Here is a 27,018-nt window from a genome sequence, read left to right as displayed (position 1 = left end):
ACTCATAGGCACAGGTATGTGACCGCGTAGCAAGGGTGGGATGTTCTTTCCTCTGCAGCTTGCTCCGGTTTCTATACCTGGCAGCTGCTTTTGGCACAAGACCAGAGAACTGTTATGATCTGGTGTCTTCATTCAGTTCACGTTTTATGGCTCTCAAATTTTTTTCATGCTTGATATGTAAAGATACACGTTAAGAGTCAGTTTTCTTGGAGAAATAAAACTCTTAGTGCCTTATTCTTACATATCGTGGTTATGGTCAACGTCATCTTGCAGTTAGTTGGCGTTTGTCTAACTTCATCCATTGGTCTTGCTATACAGTCACGTATATTGAATATTGTCAGCAAAGCCGTTATTTGCTTGTGTGGATACTTACAGGCTTGGATCAAGTACTCGTTTCACCTTCTTTATGGAATGATACGATCATAGTATTTTTCTATAGTAATGAGCTCCTTTTCAGCTCCCAACTGAAAAGGCATTTACTTAAAATCAGGAGAAAAAAGAGAACATGCTTAACGCATAATAATATTTTAAAATGGCATCACTTCCTTAAGGGTACTCCCAGAAGTTCTGGAGTTAGTTCTAATTTCTGATGGGCAATATCTCTGCTGAGGAACCGGCCCCTTCATGCTCTGCAGCATCTTGTTAGCGCAAATCACGCGTTAGAAATCACGACTAAGAGTGAATAATTTTGTAAGCAGCAAGTGCCTGTTTCTTTACACAGCAAACGGTCAGAGCTTCTGCAAAGCTGATGATCGGGTTGGAAATCCTGTTTGAAGTTACACAGGCATTTTGAGAAAAGCTGAGGTTGATCAGCCTCACCTGTCTTTTCAGGCGAATACAAACATACTAAGGAACGCTGTAGCTTTAATATTCTTACAACCATGACTCTCTAGTTGTTCAGAAGCTGATTTTAATTCTGCCTCTGGCAGTACTATCCATCGGCTGCATTACTGTCCACAAAGAATCTTGCAGGAGTAAGGTGTGGGACACCTTCTGCATTCACAAAGCCTTTGCATTTGGAATATGATAATTCCTTTAGAACTTAAACCTGCTGAACGTTTTCCCAAAGAATTATGATGTAATTTTTGGAAAGAGCGCGCTCAGCTGATGCTGTATTGTTGCACAAGACATTTTGCTTGGTTTTCTTTTCTTGGCCTGCTCAGGACTGTGAAATTTGCTTAATTCTTTTAGCTTGCAGCTGTCACGAACCCATGCTCCCTCTGTACGCTTGTACAGGCGTTGCTAGTGGCGAAGGGAACTCTCCTTGAATATATAATAAATTGCAATGCCTGTTGTTTTTTTCCTGGAGCACTGGGGTTGGACTTTGACTGGATTAACAGATCAGAGTCCTGCCATCACACAGCAGGCCACGTGTGACATAATTAGCAAGCTAGAAAGCGAATGGGCTTTAAAGGTGGTCGGCACGGCACCAGAGCCATCTGCTTAAGCGAAGGTTCAGCTCGGGCGCTCCAGTGATCCAGCGTAATCTCTCGTGAGGCCTTAGGCTGCACCGGGCGCTGCGACAAACGTGGCGACGGCAGGGACGTTATTTATAGAGAAATGAATTCAGAAGACCCTCTGCTGATATTCAGGGCTGTGTTTTGCGTGTGGTCACACAGTTTCACCTGCAGCCTTCCTTCGAATGTATGGATTTGTGGGTAGGGTGAACAAAATGCTCTTTGTTGGAGGGATTTTGACTTCTGCTGCATTCCAGATACCCAGGAGTAGTTTCCCTGTAACGTATAAGAAGCATAAAGCATAACAAGTCGCAGCACGTTTGCGGACCAAACCTAAAATCTTGCTGCAAGGCAGAACACCTTGATTTAGCTTTCAGACGGTGTCACTTCAGAGTCCTGACGCGATGGGCAAGTTGTAACCAGAGTCTCCGACAGCTCCATTTCAAAGCCGAAGCAGTGGGGAAGGACATGAGGGTGTTTCTCAGCTCCCTGCACCGGGGAATGGCTCAGCCACCTTAGTTTTGTTGGTTTATGGCAAATAACTCAACTCTGAGGTTGAGATTTCTCCCTTGCCCCTCAGTGTGTGTGCCAAATCAAGCCTGAAAGGCATTCTTGCAGATATTCAGTTGAGATGTTGCTTGGAAAGACAATTTTTCTTCTGTAAGGTGGGTTCGGTGTGGGCAAGGCAACAGCTTCCGGGGAACTTGTCGCTTATTTTCTGTTCAAATTCTCAGAGCTTGAATTAACTGTCACTGGAATGAGCAGCTTGTAAACGCAGAGGGGTTTATTTGGTTTTGTTCCGTAGCTATTCCTGACATCACCGGCCACAAGCGAAGTGAAAACAAAAACGAGGGGCAGGAGGCGCTCATGTACTGCAAGTCTGTGGGCTTCCCGCATCCCGAGTGGGTCTGGCGCAAGAAGGTCAATGGAATATTTGAGGTAAGAAAACTGCGGCATCAGGCACGTATTAACCCGCCAGAACCCCCGGTAAGGAAGGAAAGGAGCACCTTGGGTTTAGAGGTACATTATTTAGGGTGCCTTATAACTTGTCAAAAGGCAGTTCCTCCAGAGTCTGATACGTTAATGAGTGAAACCAAAATTTTTTCAGGATAAAATAGATATTTATATTGCTGCTGTGTGAATGGGGTTGCTCGTTGCGTTGCCGCTGGGCAAAGTTATGAACTGTCCAGAAAGCTGTGGCGTTCAAGGTATATGCTACAAATTGCAAAATGTGAGTTATGAAATGTGATATTAAAATGCATTTGATAATAAATTTCTCAAACTGTTTTCCAGTTTTACTGGTTAAGCTCACAAGACTTAATATGAGGATGTCAGGGATACTTATTAGTGTTTAAGTAATCATATTTTTTTCCATGTGGCAACTGGTCTAAGTGAGCAGAGCAATTTCACCAGCAGTGGGAAGAGCAGAAGAGCAGCTGGATGTTGTGAAGTCCTCACCCCAGCTGTTGTTGCATTGCTGTACGAGAGGTAGCAATTTGGCTGATAGATAAAGAAAAAATGTTAATTGATTGTTCCCTGTCAAGTGCGAGCTTAAATTTTTACAGGACAGTGCTGTGTGATTTACCAAGAGCTGTGAGTCGTCAGAGTCCTCCAGTCTTGTGCACGTTCCCTTTTACACTGTATTTCTGAAGTTACTTAATGAATTCATCCAAGGTGAACTTTCAGGATGATCAAACATCCATATTTTGCCAAGTTTTGTCCCTTTTTAATTGTTTAAACATAAGCAACTCTGCCAGTCTTTTTTTTGAAGTTAGAAAGAATGTGATGCTTTGAATTCCAGCTTCTCTGTGTTGCTGAAGTCAGTGGCTTAGGCTGCCCTGACCACAAATCTGTGAGCAAAGGCCAAGTTTTGTTAGGGCTGTCATACCTTAAATAGTTAGAAAATGCTCTCTAATGTGGAATAACCTTAACCAGCGCTGCTTTTTCTTTGTTAGCCCCTGTACGTTTACATGGTTTTATCCCCTCCTAGGGAGCGCATCCTCTCTCCTGTGACTTGTCTCACCTGTTTGGATCAATCTGTTTCATCCTGTTGCTGTCAACCGGTGATGGTTTCTCTTGAAGCAAAAGGCTGAGGAGGCCGTGGTAGATTCCGTGATCGCAACCACTGGCATTTCATGGCTGATGCTGTTAAAGCAGAGGGAAAAGAACAAGAATAAAAATACAGCTTGTCAGTCAAGCTGGTATTTGTTGTTGTTTTGAAACACAACTCACTTTAGGGAGAGAGACACTGGCAGTGGGCTTTTTTGTTGTGTTAAGGAACCAATCTCTTTGCAAGAATCCCTCAAATCTCTTCTAGTTTCCATGCCATAGATCTAAAAAGGCACCAGAACTTCCTAAAGCTCTTGCTTTTTTCCTCTTCCACCTTTCTTCTTTTATCAGGACATCAACAACTCTTCCGGCAGATTCTTTATTTCAAATAAAGACAACTACACCGAGCTCAGCATCACAAACCTACAGATCAACGAGGATCCCGGCGAGTACCAGTGCAACGCAACCAACCAGGTCGGCTCTGCCTCGGTCACCACCATCCTCCGCGTCCGCAGCCACTTGGCTCCTCTCTGGCCCTTTCTGGGGATCTTGGCAGAAATCGTTATCCTCGTTGTCATCATAGTTATTTATGAGAAAAGGAAGCGGCCGGATGAAGTCCCAGACGGTAAGTGTGCTCAAAGCCGCTCGGAAGGAGGAAAATAAAGGCAAAGCGAACGTGCGGAAGCAGAACGGAGTGGGGTTTGTGGCAGGAAGGATCGGCAGCCCAGTTTGTTCCTCTCCGAGCTCTTTGCTTTCTCATCCATTCCCTCTCCAGACATTAAGCCCAGCAAGCGCAGAGGGTTCAAGTGCTGTGCAAAGTCCTAACCCTGGATTTCCCCAACATCTCAGACTATTGGGTGGGAGGGTGGTTATATCGATTATCTCTAAAGATTTTGTTGCACAAGGGGTTTAGCGTTTCCGTCTCTTTCTTTGCCCTGAAAAATCCTGCACGTCAGCCCTAAGAAGCGTGGGGCAGCACAGGGGGAGCTGGAACACTGATCTGCCATTGCACTCCTTCCATGTCACATCTGCATTGGACACTGGGCAGGTTTTGGAAGGAAACATTACATTTAAAAGAGATTGGGACCACAGAGATGCTTCAAAAATATGTTTTCAATGTTAAAAGAGTGAGGCTAGGGCTCTAATATTGGTGTGTAACTGAACTTGTATTTAAGGAATGCTCTGGAAACCGTATCTTACTGTAATAGCCACTGAGTCAATATTTTCTTAAGATTAGGTTTTTATTATCATGTTTGGTAGCACTACCTAGTTAAACTGTGTTGGGTACACACACAAAAGTAGTAACTGTTTCATCTCTGAGCTTCTTCTGCATACCTTCATTTTTAAAAGACGGAAGAAGAGGCAGTTTGAGCCTAAAATGAATCCTCGAAAGAACCAGATTGAAAAACAGGTTAATACGGCACTTTGCTGCTTACTACAGTGTTTATCAAGAAAAATCCTTGCGAGGAGCGGCTGGTTATGCCATCGTGCTGTAGGAACGTGACGCAGCCAAGTAATGGAGCCAATGCTTTCGAGTAGGTGGAGGGAAACATGCTGAGTCAGCAGTGCCGCCCTGGGTCGGACCAGCCCTCTGCTGTGGGAGAGGACTCCCAAAAGCAGCAATAACTAGTTGCCGTTGAGCTGCACAAGGGATCGATAACGCAGCACAACGTTTGCCTTTTGGGATGGAAATAGAGGTGCCGAAACGGGGATCTGCGTGTGGAGTTTGGACAAAACTTCACGGTTGCTGAGCTGTGTTTTGGAGAATGAAAAACCAATAATCTTACCAAACAGATAACAAGTGAGAATGGCTGAGGTGTCAATCCCTTCTGTAGCAGATCAAACCTTTCTTAAATAGTGCATACCTAGAGGAAACTAGCTGTTGATCTTAACCACTTGAGTAGCGTTTACTAACTGCTTACAGAGCATGCCTTGTTCTGGGTGTGTATCCAAAATGTAAACCATATAGTGCATGTTCCTCTGCATAACTAACGGCTTCACAGTTGCTAAGAGACTTATTCTGCCAGCAGTTTTTGAGTGGCTCTCAACCAGCCCAGAAAACTTCAAATGTATTAAAAAGAACCATTTGAAATGGTCTCTGTTTCACGTTGGCCTAACTTCGGTGTCAGGGTGGCCGGAGGGTATCTGACCTCTCTGTTGGTGCCTGTTCAGAGTTCCCTGCATCACAGGTGAAGTCTCAGAAGGTATCAATAATTATAATTTGATATGACAGCATTAATTGCAAGCAGCCTCAAATGGGCTTAACCCAATAGAAATTGGCTTTGACACGACCAGATCGCGATGCAACCACCGCGTTAACGCGATTAAGCACACAGTGGAGGTGAGGACTTTGCTTCCAAAGGCTGAAGTTTTCCTGACTGGAAAACTTTTCCACGTTCTTGGAGGACAAAATCCATATCACAGTCAACATCTGGGCAATTATTGCCCGGCTGCAGAGACACAATTGGCATCGCATCTCAACTAAAGGCCGACTTGGGTCCTACGTTCCCTTGGATGTTCTTGTACTTTCTGTAGTGGCATTTGAAGCTTTCTGTGGTATCGTGGTGGGAAACACCCCACAAGCAGGGGCGTTTTATGAATGCGTATGTGAGAAATCCTCCATAGGCTGCTGATTCCACACTTGGATGTTTGGCTCGGGTTAATCTTAATTTTATTATTTTAAATAGGTTGTTACGGAATGCCAAAGTTAATGTTTTAATGCAATGGCGTGCTTATTGTTTGGAACTGAAAGTCTCTGCTTCCAAAATCATACTGTGCCTCCGCATGCTGCAGCGAGCCGAGTAGTAATGTCAGTGAGCCAGCAACTCATGCACATATTAGTTTAAACATCATATTAATGTAAATATTATTTGGCAACAGCTGTGATCTCTCTCGAGCATCAGCTGAGTGTCCCCTCCAGCCCACCCAGACTGACACAGAACAGGTTTATTTAGAGGAATATGATGTTTCTCGGGTGCATAACCCTTTGGCAAACCCTACCCACAATTTCACCCATTTCACGTGAAGTCCATACAAGAAGGTATTTGTAAGACCTTCATAGAAAAGCGGGTGGTCCTACGGTTGGGCCAACCTTAAGAAAAAATTAAGCAAGGCTTGTGGGCTGTACCTTTTTGAGTTCAAACAAAAAAGTGGACAAAGGGCTGCTTGTTCAAGACACTTTTCCACTGAATTCCCTGGAAGCGTTACCTCCGTCTAGAAGCGCTGCTGTGCTGGGAGGGCAAGGGCGCTCCTTTAACTTTGGCATTTCCTAACCGCGTTTTTGGGTTGGTTTGGGTTTGTTTTTTTCCGCATGGACCTTGCTTTTTGCCTTTAGTTTATTTGCTTGTTATGCCATGGAACAGGGCTGCTCAGTAGTTCCTTTGCTAATATTTCCTCCTTCACATAATTCAGTTGATGGTTTTTTTCGCCTACTGCTGTATAGCAGAAAAAGGACCTTTGCACTCGTGAAATCTCCGTTTCCACGAGAAATGGTGCAAGGGTGGTGCCCAGCGCGGGTTCTCGTTGTCATACCTGTGGATTTAGGGGTGTTTTTGTCCTCCTGGAAGGGGCGGTGACTGCAATGACCCCCAGTAACTGCGGGCCCCCTTGCATCCAAATTATGTGCTGGAAGGAGGAAGGGAAGGCAGATTGCGCTTGAATTTCTGCATCCTTTCAAACGCGACTTTCAACTTGCTTTTCCACGTGGGAGAGCAATGTATGGATCACAGACCTTTTCCGGAGGGTCACTGCATGCACCGGGAACGGGCTCAGGGCGCAAGTTGCTCAACAAGAAAAGGAAGCAAATAGCTTTTTATTCCTCTCTGGTATGGCTGAAGCTGCTTATTTTTAGAGCTGTAGTGATCAGCCATCGCGACCTGAGTGTGGGATATATCAAAGATTCCTAAAGAAAGCGTTTGGGTTTGTTTTTTCTGTTGTTGGTGGATCAAATAGCCTAAAATTAGCAAAGACGCTGCTTTAAAGGGTGTGTGCTGGGGTAAGTAGAAAGTAAAAACTTCTTGGCGACATTCCCCCGTTGGAATGTAAACAGTTTTTACTTTAAAATCCATATTCTACGTGCCCTTTAGTCCCAAGCCATGAGGTGACTGGGTTATAACATGTCCTTTTTCATTCTGCCCTTCTCATTTCTCAGCTTAATACAAAGACTTCCCATAAACGTTTTTCTGCTCCGGCTGCAGAAGCTCCATCCATATCCCCACATTCTTTCTAATACTCATATAGTTTTTTTCTTGACTTTCCCTGTTCCTGCTATTACTGTAAGTAATTTGAAGAACAAAATGTTTTTGCTGAAACCGTTTACCTTGTAACGAGTTAATTTTTGTTTAGGTTTGTTTTTCTTTTCCTATTACCCGCACCTTTCCCTCCCAAGCTTAATATTCATCAAAGGGAGGAAACGGTCAGAAAGGCATATTGCGTAGCTCTGACTATACCCAACAGTGTTGTATCACCGTGGTAATCAAATAACCCGGCTCCGCTGGGCCTTTATAAACTAATTTCTTAGCTGCTATTACGGGATGAGAATTCCTCCAGTTTAATGTAAGTAATCTTGGCCAGAGAGTCTCCGTTGCCGATACGCTTCTGCCTTCATTCCATTGCAGAGCAACAGCTTTTAGTTGTATTGATTTGCTTTACGGAGCGAGACGAGCGTCTCCGTTCGCCTCTTCTTTCCCCATCCCTCCAAAATAGTCCCGTTAATGAAGCCAAAGAGAAGAGCGTTACTCCAAACCCGTCTCAACTCTTCTCTTCTGTAGATTTTACGTTTGTGCAAGTTTGGAAGCACTTGAGTCCCTGTGGGTGCAAATCTTAGTGATGGAAGCACCCATCAGCATTGCGTTTTAAACTGCTACCAGTCATAAGATTCTAAAGAAGATGAATTTGATATTAAAAATGAACATTGAATCTTGCAAAGGAGGCAGAAGAAACTGAGTAGTGTATAAAATGCCTTCTAAATGAATTCTGAAAGAGGACACAGACACAAAACGCAGCCCCTTTTCAGGCTGGAGCAGGAGTTAGGTTCCCAGACAGTTAATATGAATCTATTTGTCATCATCTCGTGATTTTAATGTGCAGATATTTTTGCCTGGAAGGATTGATTATACATTACACGATGCAGCAATTCTAACCTTTTGGTGCAGAAGTGTGCTTTTTCAGGACAAGACTAAGCAGATAATTCCTCGTTCTACCCACAAGAAGAGTTTGGCTGGTGGGCTTTTTGAACCTTGTATGATATCAGCAGTGGGGTTTTTGGAGCCTGCAGAATTCAAAAGCAAATTCCTGCCACAGGAGGAGCTTTTTATACAATTACAGCTCCCCGACAGCATTTTGGGAGCAGAATGGAATGAAGCAGCGTATGGGGAGGATGTTCTCGACGGCCACAGGTTTTACCTACTGTTAGACTATCGGTGACTAGAGTAGGTCTTCTGGCATAAAGCTTTTGAGTTATATTGATATTTGTCGGTTACTATGACTTCTTTTTTTGTTGTTTTTCTTTTTTTCTTTTGTTGTTTTTATTTCCCCCCCCTTCAATTGCATCATACCTTTAAAAAATGGTGGTAAGTGAGAGATCTGCATGCTTTGGAGTTTGTTTAATCTCCGCTTTAGTCTATACAATGCACAAGTCATAATGTTAACACTTTTTCTTACAACTTCTTCATTCACGTTCATGACTAATTTGGATTTCAGTTTGCTGTTTTTAATCTTTATTTAGTCTAATTTTGTACTTATTTTTCTGTTGTTCTGTTGCCCCCCCCGATTTCGCTGAGGTTTCGGTCTTTGTCTGCACTGTACTAGGGACACTTTTCCAGCAGTTAAATGGCTGAGCAGGGGAGGAACGCACAGGAAAATTGTCCTCGGGTTTATTTTCGTCAGGTTCTAGATGGGAAAGGGGCGAGAGGCGGTGAATCCACCGTGTAATCTGAACTATTCCAATAAGCATTTTTTTGTTGGGCAAACACCTGAGGGCAGCCTTTAGAAACAACCACAAAACTACCGATCTGAAATAGCTAAAGATTTCCTAGTGAGAGCTTGAATCTTATTTCGGAAGTCCAGCAAAACAAACTCTCAAAGGTGTCGATGCTGCTTGTTAGAGAGCGGAGATAAGTCTGAAAGCAGCGGGGGAGCGGGGGGCTGTCTGTCCGTCTGTCCGTCCGCCCCACCGGGCTCGCACGGCCCCACCTGCTTTCAGATCTTTGGCCGAACCAAAAAGCCGTTTGCGGAGGACAGTTGTAGATCTCCCGCGCTTTGTGTTGCAGTACCCGATGTGTCCGTATATCCCGCTGTACAAACACCAGCACTTTGATGTCCGGCTGTCCCGATTAGTCCCAGTTCTCTCTGTCCCTTGTCCGATAGTGTCACTGTTGCTGGTAATGGACTTCTGTGGACACCGGTGTGTCGCTAGTGTGTTATTTTTTGGCCGTAAAGCTCTTGGTTTGTGGTTAGTTCTTTATTTTTCTTTATTTCTTTTTGAAATATTTTCCTTTATTTTGTTCTGGTCACTGTCCGTGCTAGCGGTGGCTTTGCCTCTCCGTTGCCTTGAAGGTCCAGGTGGAGTAATGTCCCCCGTGAGCGACATTACTCCCGGCGTGTGCTCATGCGGATGCCTACACTGTTTTAAGACTGTAACTTCCATAACTGCTTCATGTGCACTGAGCACCCTTGTGGAATCCTGCTGAGAGTTTCTTAAAGACTTCAGTGAAACAAACCAACAAAAATCCCTCCGCAACGAGGTGGGAATGGCAACTGTTGAGTGCCAAAACCAGCAGGTCCTGAATTGGTCCCCCCAAAAAATCCTTCTATGGGAGCGTTAACATTCTGGATTGATTTTTTTTTTTTTGCACTTCTGTCTTCTGAACTACAGCTTTGGGGGCAAAATAAGGTATTCTCTCATTGAAAAAGTTCAATTGGTCATGAAAGAAGCTGGTGCGAAATGTTACTCATTGACGGATCTTTTTCCAATTCGCAAGAAAATTATCTTGCCAAAAGACAATCTTTTTTGCCACGAGACACAGGCAGAACGATGCCGTCAGTCTTCTGTAGCTGAAGTCTGTTGTGTCCGGAGGTGTTGGAGCCCTTTGCGATGCCCATTGCTATCCAAGGACTGCCATTGCATTCTTAAATTAATTGCACCTTCAAGTAATTGCACCTTCAACCTCCTCCTAACCTGGCCCGTTCTAATTAGACCTTGAGAAAAATGGAATATATAGAGGTTGTATCATCCCTGGGGGAAGATGAGCATATGGTGTATATACCCTGGTGTGTATATACCAGTCATTACCCATCAGCTGTTGAATCGCTTCAAAAAATATATATGTGTATATATATAAAAAAATCAATGCAAGAAAACAACCAGCAGGATTTTACAACTGAACCGTTGGTTTGTCTTCTCATCTATTTTTTATGAGATTGAACCACTGGAACTTGGGGACAAGATGAGTCTGACCATATTGCACCAATCTGTCCGCTACAGTTGCAGTTCTTCATGACCAGCATTCCAAGTGTTAACTAAAAACCATTGAAGCAACATACCTGCCATTAAAACCTGAATCCAGAAAAATAACTCCATGAATCTTTGCACTACCCAGTGGAATGGCCTTTCCTGCTGTAGATAGATCGGTTTGCTGTTCGCGGTTCGGCTGGCGCGCGGGGCCAAAACTCACTCCGTTTTTGTTTTTCTTTCCTTTTCCCGTCTTCCCCCGGATCGCATCGGAATTTCTGCTGCAGATGATGAACCAGCTGGGCCAATGTAAGTGTGTTTTAAGGAAAAAGATATTAATGAGCATAATCTGAGGGTTGCTGGGAATCGACAGTAAATAGGCTGCGAACTGGCTGAAGTGAAGAAGCCAGAGAGTCGTGGTCAATGGGGCAGAGTCCAGTTGAGGCCTGGATCTAGTGCAGTGCCTCAGGGGTCGGTACTGGGGCCGGTATTATTCAATATATTCATCAGTGATTTGGACGAGGGAACAGAGTGACTGTCAGCAAGTTTGCTGGTGACACCAAGCTGGGAGGAGTGGCTGACACTGGAAGCTGTGCTGCCATCAGAGACCTGGACAGGCTGGAGAGTTGGGCGGGGAACAATTTAATGAAATACAACCAGGGCAAGTGTAGAGTCTTGAATGTGGGCAGGAACAACCCCAGGTTCCAGTATAAGTTGGGGAATGACCTATTAGAGAGCAGTGTAGGGGAAAGGGACCTGGGGGTCCTGAGGACAGCAGGGTGACCATGGGCCAGCACTGGGCCCTTGTGGCCAGGAAGGCCAATGGTACCTGGGGTGGGTTAGAAGGGGTGGTCAGTAGGTCAGAGAGGTTCTCCTGCCCCTCTGCTCTGCCCTGGGGAGACCACACCTGGAATATTGTGTCCAGTTGTGGCCCCTCAGCTCCAGAAGGACAGGGAACTGCTGGAGAGAGTCCAGCGCAGCCACCAAGATGCTGAAGGGAGTGGAGCATCTCCCATGTGAGGAAAGGCTGAGGGAGCTGGGGCTCTGGAACTGGAGAAGAGGAGACTGAGGGGTGACCTCATTAGTGTTTACAGATATATAAAGGGTGAGTGTCAGGAGGATGGAGCCAGGCTCTTCTGGGTGACACCCAGTGACAGGACAAGGGGCAAGGGGTACAAAGTGGAACACAAAAGGTTCCACTTAAATCTGAGAAGAAACTTGTTCCTGGTGAGGGTGTCAGAGCCTGGCCCAGGCTGCCCAGGGAGGTTGTGGAGTCTCCTTCTCTGCAGACATTCAAACCCGCCTGGACACCTTCCTGTGGAACCTCAGCTGGGTGTTCCTGCTCCATGGGGGGATTGCACTGGATGAGCTTTCCAGGGCCCTTCCAATCCCTGACATTCTGTGATTCTGTGATTCTGTGATATGTTGTGTGAGGTTACAGACGGTAACAGACCCTTTGGTTTGTTGTTGTTGTTCAAAGGAAAAGTGCTGTGGGCAAGGTCCTTGCAAGGAAAATAGGGCTGAAGGAGTTAGAAACAAGTATTTGTGCTCTCCCTGACAGGCTGGTGTAGCTGATTTGATGTACTTGTTACAAATATTATAAGCAAAAAGCAAACCAAAAAACCACCACCAACAGTAAGGTGGTAAAACTAGGAAGCAAAATGTCAGAGATGGGGCATGAATTGCACTGGGCAAGAAGGTGGCAAGATACAAAGTCCGGAAGTCACATTGTCCCTGGCCACTGAAGAGGAGGAAAAATTAAATACCATTTAATTTCTTCTTATTATTAAACTTAAACATTTTTTTCCTCTGCTTGCGACTGATTTTGGTGCAATGTTTTAATTCTTTCTTTCTCCAGGAAAACCAATTCTACAAACAATCATAAAGATAAAAACTTACGCCAGCGAAACACAAATTAAAAACGCTTCTCATGTAAGTATGACTCGCCCGCATCTCGGCACCGCTCAGGCTAAAGCCCTTTTGCTGTAGCGCTTGGGGTGCGTAAAGATCCGTTGTTGTATTAAACCATCCCAAAGTCACTAGGAACGGCGCTCGCCTTCCTGCCACGTTGTCAGCAGCACTGGGGGGGGTCTAAAGAGATTGCTCGTAAGTGATGCAGGTAGTTTAATGATGCCGATCATCGCTATCGCTGATAATAATAATGAACCCCCCCTTTCTGTTGGTGTGACCGCGGAGCGCTTGGCTTTGCACGCTGGGACGGGAGGTGACGCTGGGAGCGCCGCCGGGCATTGACTGGCACCTTTTCTCGTTTCTTTTGTAGAGCTTTAAGTTTCTGAGAGACTGATGGCAATATGACCTGCTAAATTTAAGGGTTGGAACTCTTGGTTCTAGAACTCCAGTTCTGTCTGATTTATTATTATTTTATTATTTGATTTTCCTTTTCAAGTGAGCAACAATATGACTGTCTAACGCATGCCTTATTTAGCCTCTCCTGTAAGGATGACCTAGCCAGATAAATTTTAATAATGCTTCAGTGTAGAAGGTGTAAACTATTTTGGGCTTGATGTGCTGTGAATGTTGCTTTTTCTTTTTAATTTTAATTTTTATTTTTATTTTTTTCCTGGATCTATTTAAACATTAGGAGCAGTAAAGCCGGTTCACGCATGCGCCATTTTTTACTTCCTGTAGCTGTTCAAATTGGCAAAGCTCTAAATCGCACCGCTGCCATCTAGTGAGACTTTTTGTAAAGTACAGCGAAACTTAAAAATATATACAGTATATATTTATATTTTGGGGGAGGGGGAAAACCAAAATACAGTAATTGTGTTTCATTTTTAAGCTGCTGATATTCATTCCTTACTGTATGTCTGAAAGATGAGAGAATTATAGTGTTCTGGTACTTAGAGACGTAATATAAATTGAAATTATCTTAAGGGCTTAACCTGTATAGAGAGACTTGGGTGTCCTATAATCAGGCTTCAAAAGCTGGAATGGTTCGATGTGGTGGTGGAATGCAGTTGAAAACGAAAACAAACCTTCAGTTTATAAATATATATATATGATTGCTTTTTAAGTGATTTTTTTTTTGTTAACTCATGTAAATTCTCAAATCCTTTTGCACTGATGTGTTCAACATATTCTTGTACATTCAATTCAGGCAAACTTTTATAATTTTCTTCTTTTTTTTTTTTTTGTTTTGTTGAAATGATGAAATGTTACAGCATGGTGATATTCTATGCAACTAGTTATACTCTTTAGTTTGACACTGTAATTTCTCATGATTTAAAGACTGTAGAAATAGACCTAACAGGGTTCTCATGATGTGCGTAACTGTAGATGCATGAACTTGTGTTCTGTGTATTTGTTGAAGTGCAATGATGTATAAAAAGTGGATTCACCTGTTTTTAAAAATAAAACACTGACCAAAAAAAAAAAGGCGTGAGACTTTTTCAGGTATTTAATCACACTTACGCGTGTGCATCCTGAGGGTTGGGTATCCTGGAGCGTGTCGTAAGCTGGAATTCCTCAGCCTTCCGCGAGTTTTCTCAATTCCTTCTCCACGTCTTCCACAAAAGCGGGGAAATTCTGATCCATGAGACACAGGCGGATGAAGGGCCCCAGCTCCTCTGCGCGCCACACCGAGCGCTGGGACGCGAGCGAGAGCTCGGCCGGCCGCTTCAGCACACACTGCCAAGTTTAACAAACACGAGGTACCGTTACGCAGCTCTGGCAACGACGCAGCTCCGTTAACGTCATCAGTATTTAATAAAGATCTGCCTTGTTTTGAACGCTTTCCATCGGGTAGGGTTGCAGTATGGCGTTTTTGCTGCCATACCCAGCTCCAGTCTCGCTTTTAGGCAAGTAAAGGGGGACAAACCCATTTATTTGGGGGTGCCCTCTGGGTATTTGTTTGCTTTCAGTGTGGTGCTTTGTTCTTATGCAAATGGGTTAATAATGACACCACAAAATACCTGGGTTTGTGGCTTATTTCCTAGCTCCAGATCATGACAGAAGATCCCGGGGTTTTGTTGGTGCAGATGATGGCATCCTGATCAATTTTAAATCAGAAATGGGTAGCGTGGCTTCTTGTGAACCTCCATGCCGGAAAAGGATGAAGTGTGTCTAACACACCCATAGGTTACTGGGTGACCCCCGAGTGCTTTCGTGCTGTGGTTCCTATGACAACCAGCTGAAGCAGCTTGACTACAACTTAAATTTTTCCATCGTTGGGGCTGCAAATGTTCTCTAGACCTCCCCACCTTTAATTCTCTGTACCCGTCTGTGCTGAAGGCGTTAAAGCTGCAGCATGGTTATAGATAATTTTGTACGTGAGAGCAGACGTAAATCACTGAAATGCCGAAGGTAAGTATGATGTGCAGGGGCCTTAATATTTTTGCTAATGATTGTTGGTTCGCACTGCACTACTGCTCTTTTCCTGGTGGAGAAAAATATCTGTAAAGATGGTTGAGTAGCTTTTTTTAAAAACAAAACTGCAAGAAGATGCTTAAAATCAGTGTTTCTGCTTGCTTCCTGCAGTGGTGGAAAAGGAGCATTGAACCCCTTTGTTTGAAGCAGGTATTGTGTTCCCATCTTATACAGGGACCACAGAATAGTTTTTAGAAGCTAAGTTGTTTATTATGTTGGGTTTAATTTACATTTCCTAGGATTGCCTCTTAAAGCAGAGGTTGGTCATGAAAAATACAGTTGCTAAAAGCAAAGTGCCGTGTTTGATCGCTTGCTTGATGTGCTCTCACTGCATTGTACAAGCAGAAAAATAAGAGGTTGGAAAGAGTTTGCTCCTTACTCATCTGGTTCTGTACAGTCCCAGATTCACAGTAAAAAAGAAACTGTAACTTCCAGTTATTTTTAAAGCTTTTCCCTCGTTGAAGCTGCCAGTTCAATTACGGGATCTTTTGCTGTGGGTTAAGGATGGTTGATCCTTTCAGACTTGAACTACGACAGCAGAAGAGTCATCTCTGCAGTCAACGGGGGACAAACCCATTTATTTGGGTGTGCCCTCTGGGTATTTGTTTGCTTTCATTGTGGTGCTTTGTTCTTACGCAAATAGGTTAATAATGACACCACAAAATACCTGGTTTTGTGGCTTATTTCCTAGCTCCAGATCATTGCAGGAGATCCCGGGGTTTTGTTGGTGCAGATGATGGCATCCAGATGTTCAGTGAAGACATTTACCTGATGTTTTCAGCGTATCAAATAACTTTGTGTACCCACGAGATTCAGTTACAGGATCTAAATATGAGATTATTTTTACCTGTGCTAGCTGTGTTACAGATCTTCTTTCTCCAAGGCTTGTGCAGGAATCTGGTAGAGGCTCATCTGGCTAAAAAAATACCAAATGCAAATCAGGGCTGGTTAGCAAGCGGAGTGTGGGTTTGTGCAAGAAGGAAAGTGGTTCCATTTTTAGAGATAACGCAAAGAGCATGTGCTCAGCTACCTTCTGCAGTAAAAGGGCATTTTTCCTGGAACCTGAATGCACATCAGCTCAAATCTTTAAAAATGAAAGGCATGAACTAATGGGCCTGGAGTTAAACTGTCATGTCAAAACGAAGACAACTTCTAAACTACTTACACCGTGTTTCCTAGTTACTTCCAGTATGAATGCTCCCCAGGAGGATTTTTCCTTCCTGGGGGCCACGTCACTGAGAAGTTGCTTGAAGTCATCAATTCTGTTTTCTGAGCAAGGTTTTCTGTGTTAACTTCGGAAGCAAAAGCATTATTAATACCAACAGCCTGCCTGTTGCTGTTCAGTAGCATTCTGCCATCAAATACTTTCTTTACCTGTCATTTTTTGCTTTAGCTTAACAGAAAATTAGTGAAGCCTAAAGTATAGGTTATCTCATAAATAACAAACAACAAATCTTGAGTATCGGTTGTTGAAGGTCTCTCGTATGCCTTCCTGGAAATGGTGTGAGATTAGTTTTATATATATATATATGTATGTATGTATGTATGTATTATTTTTTCCCACATTTTCTCTACAAAATAAGATTCCAGTGTCCAGTAGAGCAGGACCTTCCTATCATGAAAATGGTGTAGCTGAAAGTTTTGCCGTTCCTTTTTCAGGGCTCAGTCTTGGTCCTGATACTTTTATCACGTACCTAAGGATATCCTGGCTAAGCTGGCTGCGGGGATGTGTTTTTAGAGTGGGTGAACATGATCCTCTGGATACCCAGGAGAGCAGATATTTAAGAATTAGTCACCCTCAGAAACACTTTTCCATATTTACCTTGGATCTTTGTCTTGGAGAGGGGAAACACTCTGTTCCTACCTTGAATACACTTGCTAATATTCTTCCTATAGTCATGTGAAATGTATATATTAATTTTGGTTATTAGTGACCTTTTGGAGACTGAAAGAAGGTATCTGATTGCTCTGAGGTATACTGCAATAAGCCTGAGGAGCTGAAACCATGTTTTTGAGCATTGTTAACGTTATTCCAGGCACACTGAGACAAGAGCAAGACGATGACCAGCGTCAGCAGCTGCCGCCCTGCTCACTAACTCAGTTTCCCTGCATGTAAACTGAATTTTGCATTTCCCAAATCATACTTCCTCTATTAATAGACTATTTGCTAGTTAAGCATTTGTCATTTACAGATCTAGCGCTAATAGTTCATTGTTTTTCTGTCTCTATACTCACCATAAGTAGCACCGATGTGTTTTGTTCAGTGTCCTGCTCTTGATTTTCACCGTTCCCCAGCGGGTGGAGACTGTGATAGAGCTGCTGGCTCTGCTCATCCGTGACCTGCACCGGGACGTACTCTGCGAGTTTCTGAACGCAGCTGCAGCAGCGTTCCAGCATCTGCTCCTTGGAGTCGCCACCAAACTGCACGCGGAACAGGCGGCATTCGTTCTGCTCCACAACCAAAGAAATTAAATTAATCGTGGATCCCCTCCAACTATTTGGATTTAATTATAAACTCCTATTTCTTGTGGTTTGGAAGAGGGTGATTAATTTTCGGATCGCTGCACCAACTTAGATGCAAAGAAACGAGTTCTCGCTGCTATATCTTTGTTTATCCCAGCAGCTGGTTTGAAAATTACTTAAAAAAAACTCAAGAAAATGGTAAGCGAACAGGGCCGCTTGTCAGCCAAGTGAACAAACCTTGCCATGACAACACGGGTTTTTATAAGTACAACAGGGAAATTCGGTTCTTACACTTGCTGCAAGGAGTATCCTATGAGGACGTGCCAACTCCAGACAGTTACTCGTGACATAAAATGACAGAACAGTAAGGAGAAGGTAACTTTGGAATCTAAACTAGAAGCAGCTAAACATCGCAAGTCAGCAGTTGGATCAGGAGTGTGAGAAACTCAAATGCATTACTTTAAATAGTGGAATAATACTAAAAATAAGAAAAACTGGATCGAGCTGGCCCCTCTGTATAGGTAGCTGTGCTGTACCATATAGAATCTTTAACTATATGAGGTCCAGCAAAAACAGAGGGGTGCAAGAGTCTGCCGTGCGCTGTCCCAAGCGCATTCACCTGATGCGAGGCAGATTCACATTGAATGCTTTTGTTTAGGGAGCGAATTAATGGGACTTTCAGTTTGATCTTGACATTCTGAATTTGAAACACGGTTAAAGTACTAGAAAAGAAGCAAGTTTTCCTTGGACTGACATAGCTTATTGGCATTGTAAGCATAAAAGCTCATGTTGGTGCCTTTTAAAGGGAAAAAATGTCAAAATAATTCAAACTGTAGCACTCACTTTACCAGTGCCCAGTTACGTTTGCTCCAATTAACTAAGATGTCAACTGAACTGGCTCAGCATTACATCACCAAGAACTGTTTTGTGGAACTGCTGGACAGGTAAGTTCTCATTAAAAAGGTAATATGTGTCTTAATTTGAATGCCTTTTGGAGGCTTTCGAAGAACGCTTGTTTCAGTTACCCCTACATTCCCTACATCCATCCTGAGCTTCTCAAAAATGTAGTTTAGAAACCCATTCTGCTAGCTAAGAGTCCACAATGCCCTATTAAAATAATACTCTTTAAGACATGATTAAGTCTCGCTACAAACACAACATTAATGACTTAAAAACCCAACCAGTTAATGTCCACGCAGTTTCTTCTGAAGTACACGATCCCAGTGATTGAGCTCCATGTTTCTTTGACATGGATTACTCGGTAACTGCAAAGCAGGTAACAGGCAGCAAAAATGCAAACATAGGAAAGAAACTGGAACCAGTGAAGCAGTAAAATAAGACTGAGGAGGAGCGCAAGGTAAGTCAGAAATGGTGTAATATTTTTGAAGATTAGCATAGAAGTTATATGCACTGATGGCATTTAAGGGGTCACTTTAGCTACATTCTAGGATATGAAGTAGAGGAACTATGACAGGACCACTGCAGTGCCACTAAATCCAGTTCAAGGCAGGTGAATTTATGGTCAGTAACCATCTAGATGCATTAAACTCATTTAAGACTCTGTTAATATTCCTCCTTTTCCGAGCTGTCCCTCGGAGCTTTTGTTCAAGCCTCAAAAAGTGATTGTGATGTTGATTTGATGTTTCCTGTGAGGTGCAGCAGAGTCTCTCAACACTCTGCTGGGCAATGGGTTCTGTTAACTGTAAAGAAAACTGATGATCTACTGATCGATCAGAACTAATGACTGGAACGGCTCGGTAGTTGTCTTCAACGATAATACACGTTTCATAAGAATTGACAAAAATCAGAAAGCCAAGGTGTTTTGGTTTTAGGCAAGCATAGCCCATGAATTTAAAATAATTTTAGACACTTATGCATTTCCTAGTGGCAGCATTAGACTCAGCTTATTCTGAAATGAGTCCTTATATTTAAGGATAGATTCTAAAATAAATACCGGTCTAACTGCTTGAGTAGATAACTCAGAAAAAGTCTAGAAGACGTGCTATTAGCAGTTACCAAAGACATTATGATTCAATCCATTGTGGTTTAGAGAAAAATTGATTGTAATTGATACAGACAATTCACAGTATCACAATTTGTCCACTGTTAAGAGATCTTATACAGAACCATGTCAGCTATTGGAAATATCAAAAGCAGCTCACCTTTGAGTGCGCACGGAGCAGCAGGCAGTCTGCTCTTCTGACTACCTTTAACCACTTATGGGAATCGATTAACGAAAAGCCTTCCTGAAATAAAGCAGAGCACAAGCACACAACACTGAAGTTATGTGATGTAATTTAATTGCTAATGCAATTAGTCTTTTGTATCTGTCCAAAAATTGCCTGTATGTGATTTTTACTGTGCTAGGAATTGTGTGCTTCACTGAGTAATATTTCCAGTAGTACAGCTGAGTTCCAACAGTGACCTGTGAGAGGTATCTTTTGGTGTCTTGTTCCTTTAAGTACATTAACACAAAGCCTCTCAAAAATACACCGCATGAGGAATTAAATCTGAATCTGCAGCTCCAGTAACACTGAGTCAAGGCACAGTCCAGTCTCTCTATATATTTTACATTTCTATTTATGCGTGTTATGAAATATGTAATAAACCAGCTGCATCAGAACTTATTCTTCTGCATTCCACGGAGTTGCCCAAGAGGGCAGCAAAGAGCAGGAAAACCTCAACGAGGGGACAGTTTGTTCAGCTCAGGTCCGTTTTCTCCAGCTGGAATTCAGGTAAACGAAGCATCTTGATAAAGATGTTTTCATACTGCAGTTGTGTTACCTGTCAGTCTCTTCGGGGAGGAGATGACAGCAGAGAATATACTGAGCAAAACACTGGTATGAGGTTAGTGGGGTAAGAACAGAACACAGCACTGTTACAACATTGCCAGAATAACCATGTTAAACTGCACATTAGAATATATTACTTTGAAATTTGGCTACGGATGTCCAGGGCTGGGCAGTGTTTGGCCCCAAACTATTGTTTGGAAAGGCATTAGCAAGTTAAGGTAGTGATTGTGCACAGCAAGAAGTTATGTCAAATGTCACAAATTTCAGTCATGCCAACATCGTGGAAATAGCAGCACCTGTGATGGCAAAAAATCAGCATGAAACATGCACACACATTGCAAAGAGGGCTCAGTACATGGCGGTACAAAATACAAGACCAAGTGCATTTATATTTTTGTGAAATAAACACTAACTTAATTCCACATCAGCACAAGGACTTAATTCCCCTATTTAAAGCCATAAATCTTGGAACGTGTTTTAACTTGTATTGAGTGGAATATCCATCCTTTCTCAAAACACAATGGCCACATTAGCTTGTGGTTACTTGTGCTGCTTCTGTTCATTTCAAACAGTTGCTCTTTTTGAGACACAGCAAATATGTTTATTTAAATACAGCTGTTCCCAGAGTAAGTCTCCTTTAAAGGGGTTTTCCCTACACTGTAAATGTAGGTAGAACAAACATTTTCTCCTTAAAATAATAACTTTACAAATAAATCATAAAAGGCAGCCAGTGTTTAACGTTCCTACCAACTATTTTATTGACGTTTCTCACGCTGTCATCCATCTATATGTCCTGTTCCTATAGTAAAGAATGCTGGGGAAAAAAAAGCATTTGGAATTTTTAGTTATGTACTCATACTAATTCAACTTCAAAACCTTAATTAACTGAAACGTAATTTAGTTCGGGTTTAATTAACTGAAGAACAAAGCAGAAAGTATTTTGTTTTGTCTTGCACCTTTGGGTGATTGCGTATTGCCAAGCAGAAATAATTAAGAGTAGCTAAATCAAGTGGAAATCTCAGTGCAGTGCTCCAGCAATACACAGCACAAGTATTATACCTGCAAAAGGAGAAGAAATGGTTTAGAGCAGCTCAGCTCTGCAGAATTACTCAGCCTGAACTCCATCATTCAGTTGTTTACATCAATAACTGTGTCTGCATTGGGTTCTCCTAGATTTTCCTCAGTTCTCAGCAGCAAATAAACCCGATTTTGCCCCACGTTAAGGTCTGTTTTGTTCCTCGAGGCTTTTCCGTGTTGCCTCAGCGCCAACTGTATTTGAGGCTGCCCAAATTAAGACAAAATAAGATTTTTTTCAACAATGCAAGAGTTATGAATCTGCTCAAAAAAAAAAAAAGCCAAATCAAAACACCCTTTGGTTTGCATTACACATCAGGGACTTTTCTGTTCCATGCTCTGAGGTTCCATTTACCGTCCTCTTCATTCCATTTGCCTGATCACAAGCAGACTGCATTTTGAAAGGAAAACGGATGTTAAGATAGTTTACAAACATGTCCCAGTGTCCTTAAAGAATGTTTAAAGTCATCTTGAACACACACCCATTCCTCAAAAGTTTACCTATGAAAAATACATACCTTTGTTTTCTGATAGAAACACTGAGCACGTCCACAATTATTTGTTAAAATAGCATCAAAGTGCTTTAATGAGCAGTTCCGGAGCTTTCTTAGATACCATCATCAATTATTTCAAACCTACGGCACCTCCCCACGCAGCAGTGTATGCTGCACAAGGTATTTTACCAACGTGCCCCATTTAGTTCAGTTTACATCACTGTTCACTGCAGAAGAATCAACAAAGGAAAGTTCTGTGTGAAATACAAACCAGCCAAACCCTGGGAGTTCACACTTTTTATTCTGTGACTTCGATTTTTTGCTTGACTTTTTAAAAAGCAGCCACCTGCAGTATTATCAGCATAACAGAGCTTGCTGGCAGCTAAAAGGTTAATTTCGGCTTTTGTAAAATGTACACACTACCGAAGAACAGATGCACCCTGACTTTTATCTTCCTAAAGAAAACAGAAGGTACAAACCAAGGCAGTTTGCATCTGTGAATGCACTGATTTTACTACATTCCTTGCCAATTTTAAACCGGAAGAGATCAGAATATCTCAACTACAGTATTATCTATTTTTAAAGCATCCAATTAATAAGTTTTCTTTGTTACAGATGGTGGATTAAAACTTTATTTAAAAAAAAAAAATTACCTAGGATGATCATGCTAAAATTCTTGGGGTGGGACAAGGGTTCCTGCCCTATCATTACTGCTGCAGTCACCACTGAATGGATTCCTGAGGTTAGCTAGCAGTTTGTTCTTGGATTACTCTCAGAGGGGAAGAAATCCCTTTATTATTCATCCACAGAAATTTTACAAAAATGCAACATAGTTATTCAAGGTGAGAAGGAAAAGGTGCCCCTGTGACACAGATCTCATGCCTCGCTGTGTTCCTATGCAGCAGTACAACGTACAAAGCTGTGATAATCGTTATCCAGTCCCCTCAAAACTGGGAGCCTGTAGTACATCAAAATGTCTGAAAAGCAGGTATTAGAAGATAGATCAAAAGCCTAGACATCAACAACTTAAAAGATGCACTTACTACATAACAAGAAACAGTTCTGTTAAGTAGATGAGAGGGAATTTCAATGCGAGTAAGGCAGCATGGATGTGTTAAGAATTCCTTGGCAATAAGAGGAAATATTCAGTAGCCCAGGCCAGCAAGTAGAAATTAGTGTAGGTAGTAAAAACATGAGCTGAATCATTCCAGCAATTGCAGCATTCCGTCCAACTTCATACATTCCCTCTGGAGCAGAAACTTGTACGTTATCCTCTGGGACAGAATGTCCATTGTGATGGACCCCAGTGAGACGATTTGGTCTGTGACAGATTCAGAACTATATGTACTTAGTCGTGCAAAGCCTGTTTAGATATTGTGACAGGTTTCTCACAGCTCCTGAGAGTTGGAGACTAGAGGGAGATAGAACCCGTGAGATTAACCATTTCTACAGTCTGATAATTTCTACAGCAATAACACAGACTGCACAGCATTGCAGCTTTTTTGTTATAGGGCAGCTCACGAAGGAGTTCGCAAAATTTCAGCAGGGGCCTGTGCAGTTCTGGCTGGCTTTGAGTCTACTGCGTTTTAAGCTGCTCCTGCTCTCCACATCCTGTTGTCAACAGGTTTTAGAAGACACTTGGCCAAATACAGGGGTGTAAACTGTCCTTGGACAATGAAGAAAAGCATTCAGAGATCCAGTAATGGTCATACGTATTTTCATATCAATGCTGTTATCAGCATCACTGCCCATGCAGCCTTTTTCCAGCACAATCCCTCCGCATCACCTTTCTGTTTGATTATCCTGGCTGCTTCACTAGAGACATCCCACAGCCTTTGTTCTTCAAAGACTGAAAAGATACCTGGAGGTTGCGATCGTCCCAGGAAGAACAATTTTACCAAAGTGTTTTGCACTGCGTTAGTTCTGTATGCACAGCACACACCTGCAGAATGAGCCCAATTACATCAACTCAAGTGCACTCAAAGGAATTATCAGGTTTTAAAACACATGACACCAGCTTCATGTAATTTTTCTCTAAAACTTAATAAAATGTTTTTGGGGTTGGTAGAGAAGCATTGCCAGAATAATTTAAAAAGCAAACAAACTTTTTTCTTTTAAACTCTCAGAATTAGATTTTACCAAGCATGTCTGCTCCTCCTCTATTCTGCACTATTCTCAGGCTGTGATTGTTACTGCAATATCTCAGTGTCTCTTAAAAGCTGATAGCGCTCCGAAATTCCTCAGCTGGCATTTCAAGCCAGGCGGCTGCCTGAAAGCTTCACTGGCCACTGAACTCGGGAGCTGCAAGAAAGTGCTTTTCTCAGCCAAGTCTTTATGAAGCTTTTCTCGTACTCCCTGTGCTCATCCCTCAGGACCGCGCTTTTATCTGCCCGCTGGCACTTGCCAGATTCAGTCTTTGCCAGATGCAGCCTTTGAAGGGCTACAGCTTTTGCCTGTGCCTTTTTTGCTCTTTAGTTAGTTATTCAAACTTACTTTCTGTTAGCCTTTATTTGATTATTTCAAAGAGATTCTATAAAGTAATATGAGTCTACCAGTTATTAAACATTTGCAGCCATCTCATTGGGATAGTGGAAACAGGACCAGCCCCAGGAGAGGTGCAATCCAAGCAGAATTTGGCAAGAGATGGCGGTGAGCCTCAATGCAGCTGCATTTCTTCACCTATCTGGACTTTCAATTTCTCCGTTCCTTTTTCTTATTCAGCACAACTGCTGAAACACGTTTCCAGGTTCTATTTTTACCTTGTCCAAGAACATTCAGCTTGTCCTCATGACACACATGAGCCAAATACCGTGTCTTGTATGAGGGATATCCAGACGGACAGCTCGCTGTTAGCTCATCTATTCCATACTCCTAACACATTCACCGGACAAAAAATTTAAACGGTATCCTTGGTTCTCCCCCTATACTTACAAAATATTTCTGTAAGTTTAAGACATTTTAAGAGGCACAGCAAAAACTAGTTTATAAGCTTACGCATATTTAAAGGTAGAAAATGCTTTTTAACATATTCTCTCTATATATATATAAAAGTTTTTGCTATCTTAATGCTTCCAGTGTATCGTAAGAGCTTTCAGATATATTTATCAGCCAATTCCTACTTGTTGTCATCACTGAGTGTTGGTGATACGCACTGAACACACTTGATTCCACTTTCCAGCACAGGCCTTCTCTGTCCTCCTACATGGGGTGTTTTGTTTAACCTCTTCAGTGTCACTGTGAAATCTTCACAGTTTAGTCGCTGCTCCTGCTTAAGTACAGGCTACAGGAAAATGAAGCTGTGATTTTGTCTCCATGAATATAACATGTATGTCAGATCAAAAAACCCAAACCATAACCTTAGATAAACCAAATTATCAAAACCAAAATACTCACAGTTCATTGGCAAAAAAAATCAGCTGGATCATACAGCACATCTTACAGGGACTAATAGTTATATTTTTATCTACTTTATCTACTTATCTACTTTATTAACAGCGTGTCTTTTCTGTTTTGTTAGGCAGAAGAATAGTGAAAAAACCAGTAACTTTAAACACCAACAGCCCTTAGTATTACAACTTAATCTAGATTTTTTGGGGCACAGAAGAAACAGTGTTCCTCAGTATGAAATAACACATTTAATATTATTCTGATATACACAGAGAGAAAGCAGCACATGAGAATTACCATGAGCAAAATAAAATGGGCATTTTCCTTTTAGTGGGAGAGAACATGAAGCTGAGAAGGGAAACTAAGTTAATGCTGATGCTAACATGAATGAAGCAATATTCTGTATACATGAGAAACTCACCAGCACTGCTCGCCCTTGGGAAATAAAGAAATGGCCAGATACCACAATGGTAAGGATCAGATGGCCTGATTCTTCATTTGATTCAAAAACCTTTAAAAAGATAGACAAAATAAAAACCTAGCCCTGTATGCACAAAATCTACATCTTCCATTTCTAATGCAAAATAAGTCGCTTCAAAGGCCAGTGCTAGAATTCAGGTGTATCGTTTACCTCTCAGTAATGCAACTTGCCTTCTCCCACAGACTGGAAGCACATATAACAATTTTTTTACTAATTAAACTGCATATCCAGGTTCGAACGACTTTAAGCAAACTATAGACTCTTCCAACTTGATTTCTTAGGGATGTATAGTGCCAGCGCAAACGGTTGGATTTGATGATCCTAGGGGTCTTTTCCAATCAAAATGATTCTAAGAGTTATTGTTTTTGATACAAGTCACTGCTGAAGGAATTAAAAAAATATAAGGGCCACTATTATTTCATGAATGTGCTTACATTAATTATGAAGCTAAATCTCTCCTGTTTGCTGCATTAGTGCGACAAGACCCCTGCAAAGGCCTTCAGTTGTTACTGCTCGATACCCACTGGAGCCAGTCACAGTCACACCAAGCGGCACCCCCCCCGCACCTTCCAAGAGGAGGTGTTTTGCCCCTCATGGTCGTCTTCTGCCGGGGGCAGGAAGCGGCCGTACCGCTTCAAGGGCCACGTTGTGGCGCTGCCGAGGAGGGAGGAGGATCCCCCGCCCGCCGCCTCCATCCCGGCCCGAGGGGACCGCGCTGCACCGCAGGCAGCGGCACCGGGCAGGGGCTGAGCGGGAAGCGGAAGCCAATCGGAAAGCAGAGAGAGCGCGAGGGTGGAATTGTTCACCAATCAGCGGGCGGCTAAGGAAAGGCGAGCCAATCAAATAGCGCGCTCGGGCTCGTGTAAGTCTGTTCTCGGTGCCGCTGCTCCGTTCTCCTCAGCGGCGCTTCGTGCCGTCCATTCCTGTTCCCTCGTATCTCGTCTCCTTTCGAGGGTTCCATCTGTCCGAGGGGAGCGTGGCTGCC

At 42.7% G+C, this 27,018-nt stretch overlaps 2 protein-coding genes across 3 annotated transcripts in view; one reads left to right on the top strand and one right to left on the bottom strand.

Moving 5' to 3' along the window:
• The window catches only part of NPTN (neuroplastin), a 53,267-nt gene extending 38,915 nt beyond the window's left edge, over positions 1 to 14,352 (top strand). Inside the window, exons 5-9 of one of the 2 annotated variants that reach the window (XM_071813740.1) lie at positions 2,263 to 2,396; positions 3,858 to 4,131; positions 11,244 to 11,265; positions 12,815 to 12,888; positions 13,238 to 14,352. In XM_071813740.1, the coding sequence (XP_071669841.1) occupies positions 2,263 to 2,396; positions 3,858 to 4,131; positions 11,244 to 11,265; positions 12,815 to 12,875 (491 nt within the window). In that variant the 3' untranslated portion in view covers positions 12,876 to 12,888; positions 13,238 to 14,352. Of the gene's footprint in view, positions 1 to 2,262; positions 2,397 to 3,857; positions 4,132 to 11,243; positions 11,266 to 12,814 lie in introns of both variants that reach the window. The other variant, XM_071813741.1, reaches the window with a different exon arrangement.
• Positions 14,353 to 14,412: 60 nt separating this feature from the next.
• Positions 14,413 to 26,728, bottom strand: REC114 (REC114 meiotic recombination protein). The gene is made up of 6 exons (XM_065847863.2): positions 26,600 to 26,728; positions 25,974 to 26,063; positions 19,968 to 20,051; positions 17,578 to 17,790; positions 16,190 to 16,258; positions 14,413 to 14,604 (listed from the first exon to the last, which is right to left on the bottom strand). The coding sequence occupies exons 1-6, from the start codon at positions 26,726 to 26,728 to the stop codon at positions 14,443 to 14,445; spliced, it is 747 nt and encodes a 248-aa protein (XP_065703935.1). The 3' UTR covers positions 14,413 to 14,442.
• Between the last annotated feature and the right edge of the window lie 290 nt (positions 26,729 to 27,018).

This window comes from Patagioenas fasciata, chromosome 12 (genome assembly GCF_037038585.1).
Source record: "Patagioenas fasciata isolate bPatFas1 chromosome 12, bPatFas1.hap1, whole genome shotgun sequence".
In the NCBI taxonomy this organism is placed as follows: Eukaryota; Metazoa; Chordata; class Aves; order Columbiformes; family Columbidae; genus Patagioenas; species Patagioenas fasciata.
This window is presented reverse-complemented; position numbering and strand designations above follow the sequence as displayed.

Bases quoted from the DNA above. Each gene is read 5' to 3' on its own strand.
- REC114 (XM_065847863.2), bottom strand. From the start codon at position 26,728: ATGGAGGCGGCGGGCGGGGGATCCTCCTCCCTCCTCGGCAGCGCCACA. The intron at 16,259-17,577 runs GTGAGTATAGAG...GTATTTTTTTAG, and splicing joins ACACATCGGTGCTACTTATG to CCAGATGAGCCTCTACCAGA. The intron at 14,605-16,189 runs GTAAAAATAATC...TAAACTTGGCAG, and splicing joins CTGTAACACAGCTAGCACAG to TGTGTGCTGAAGCGGCCGGC.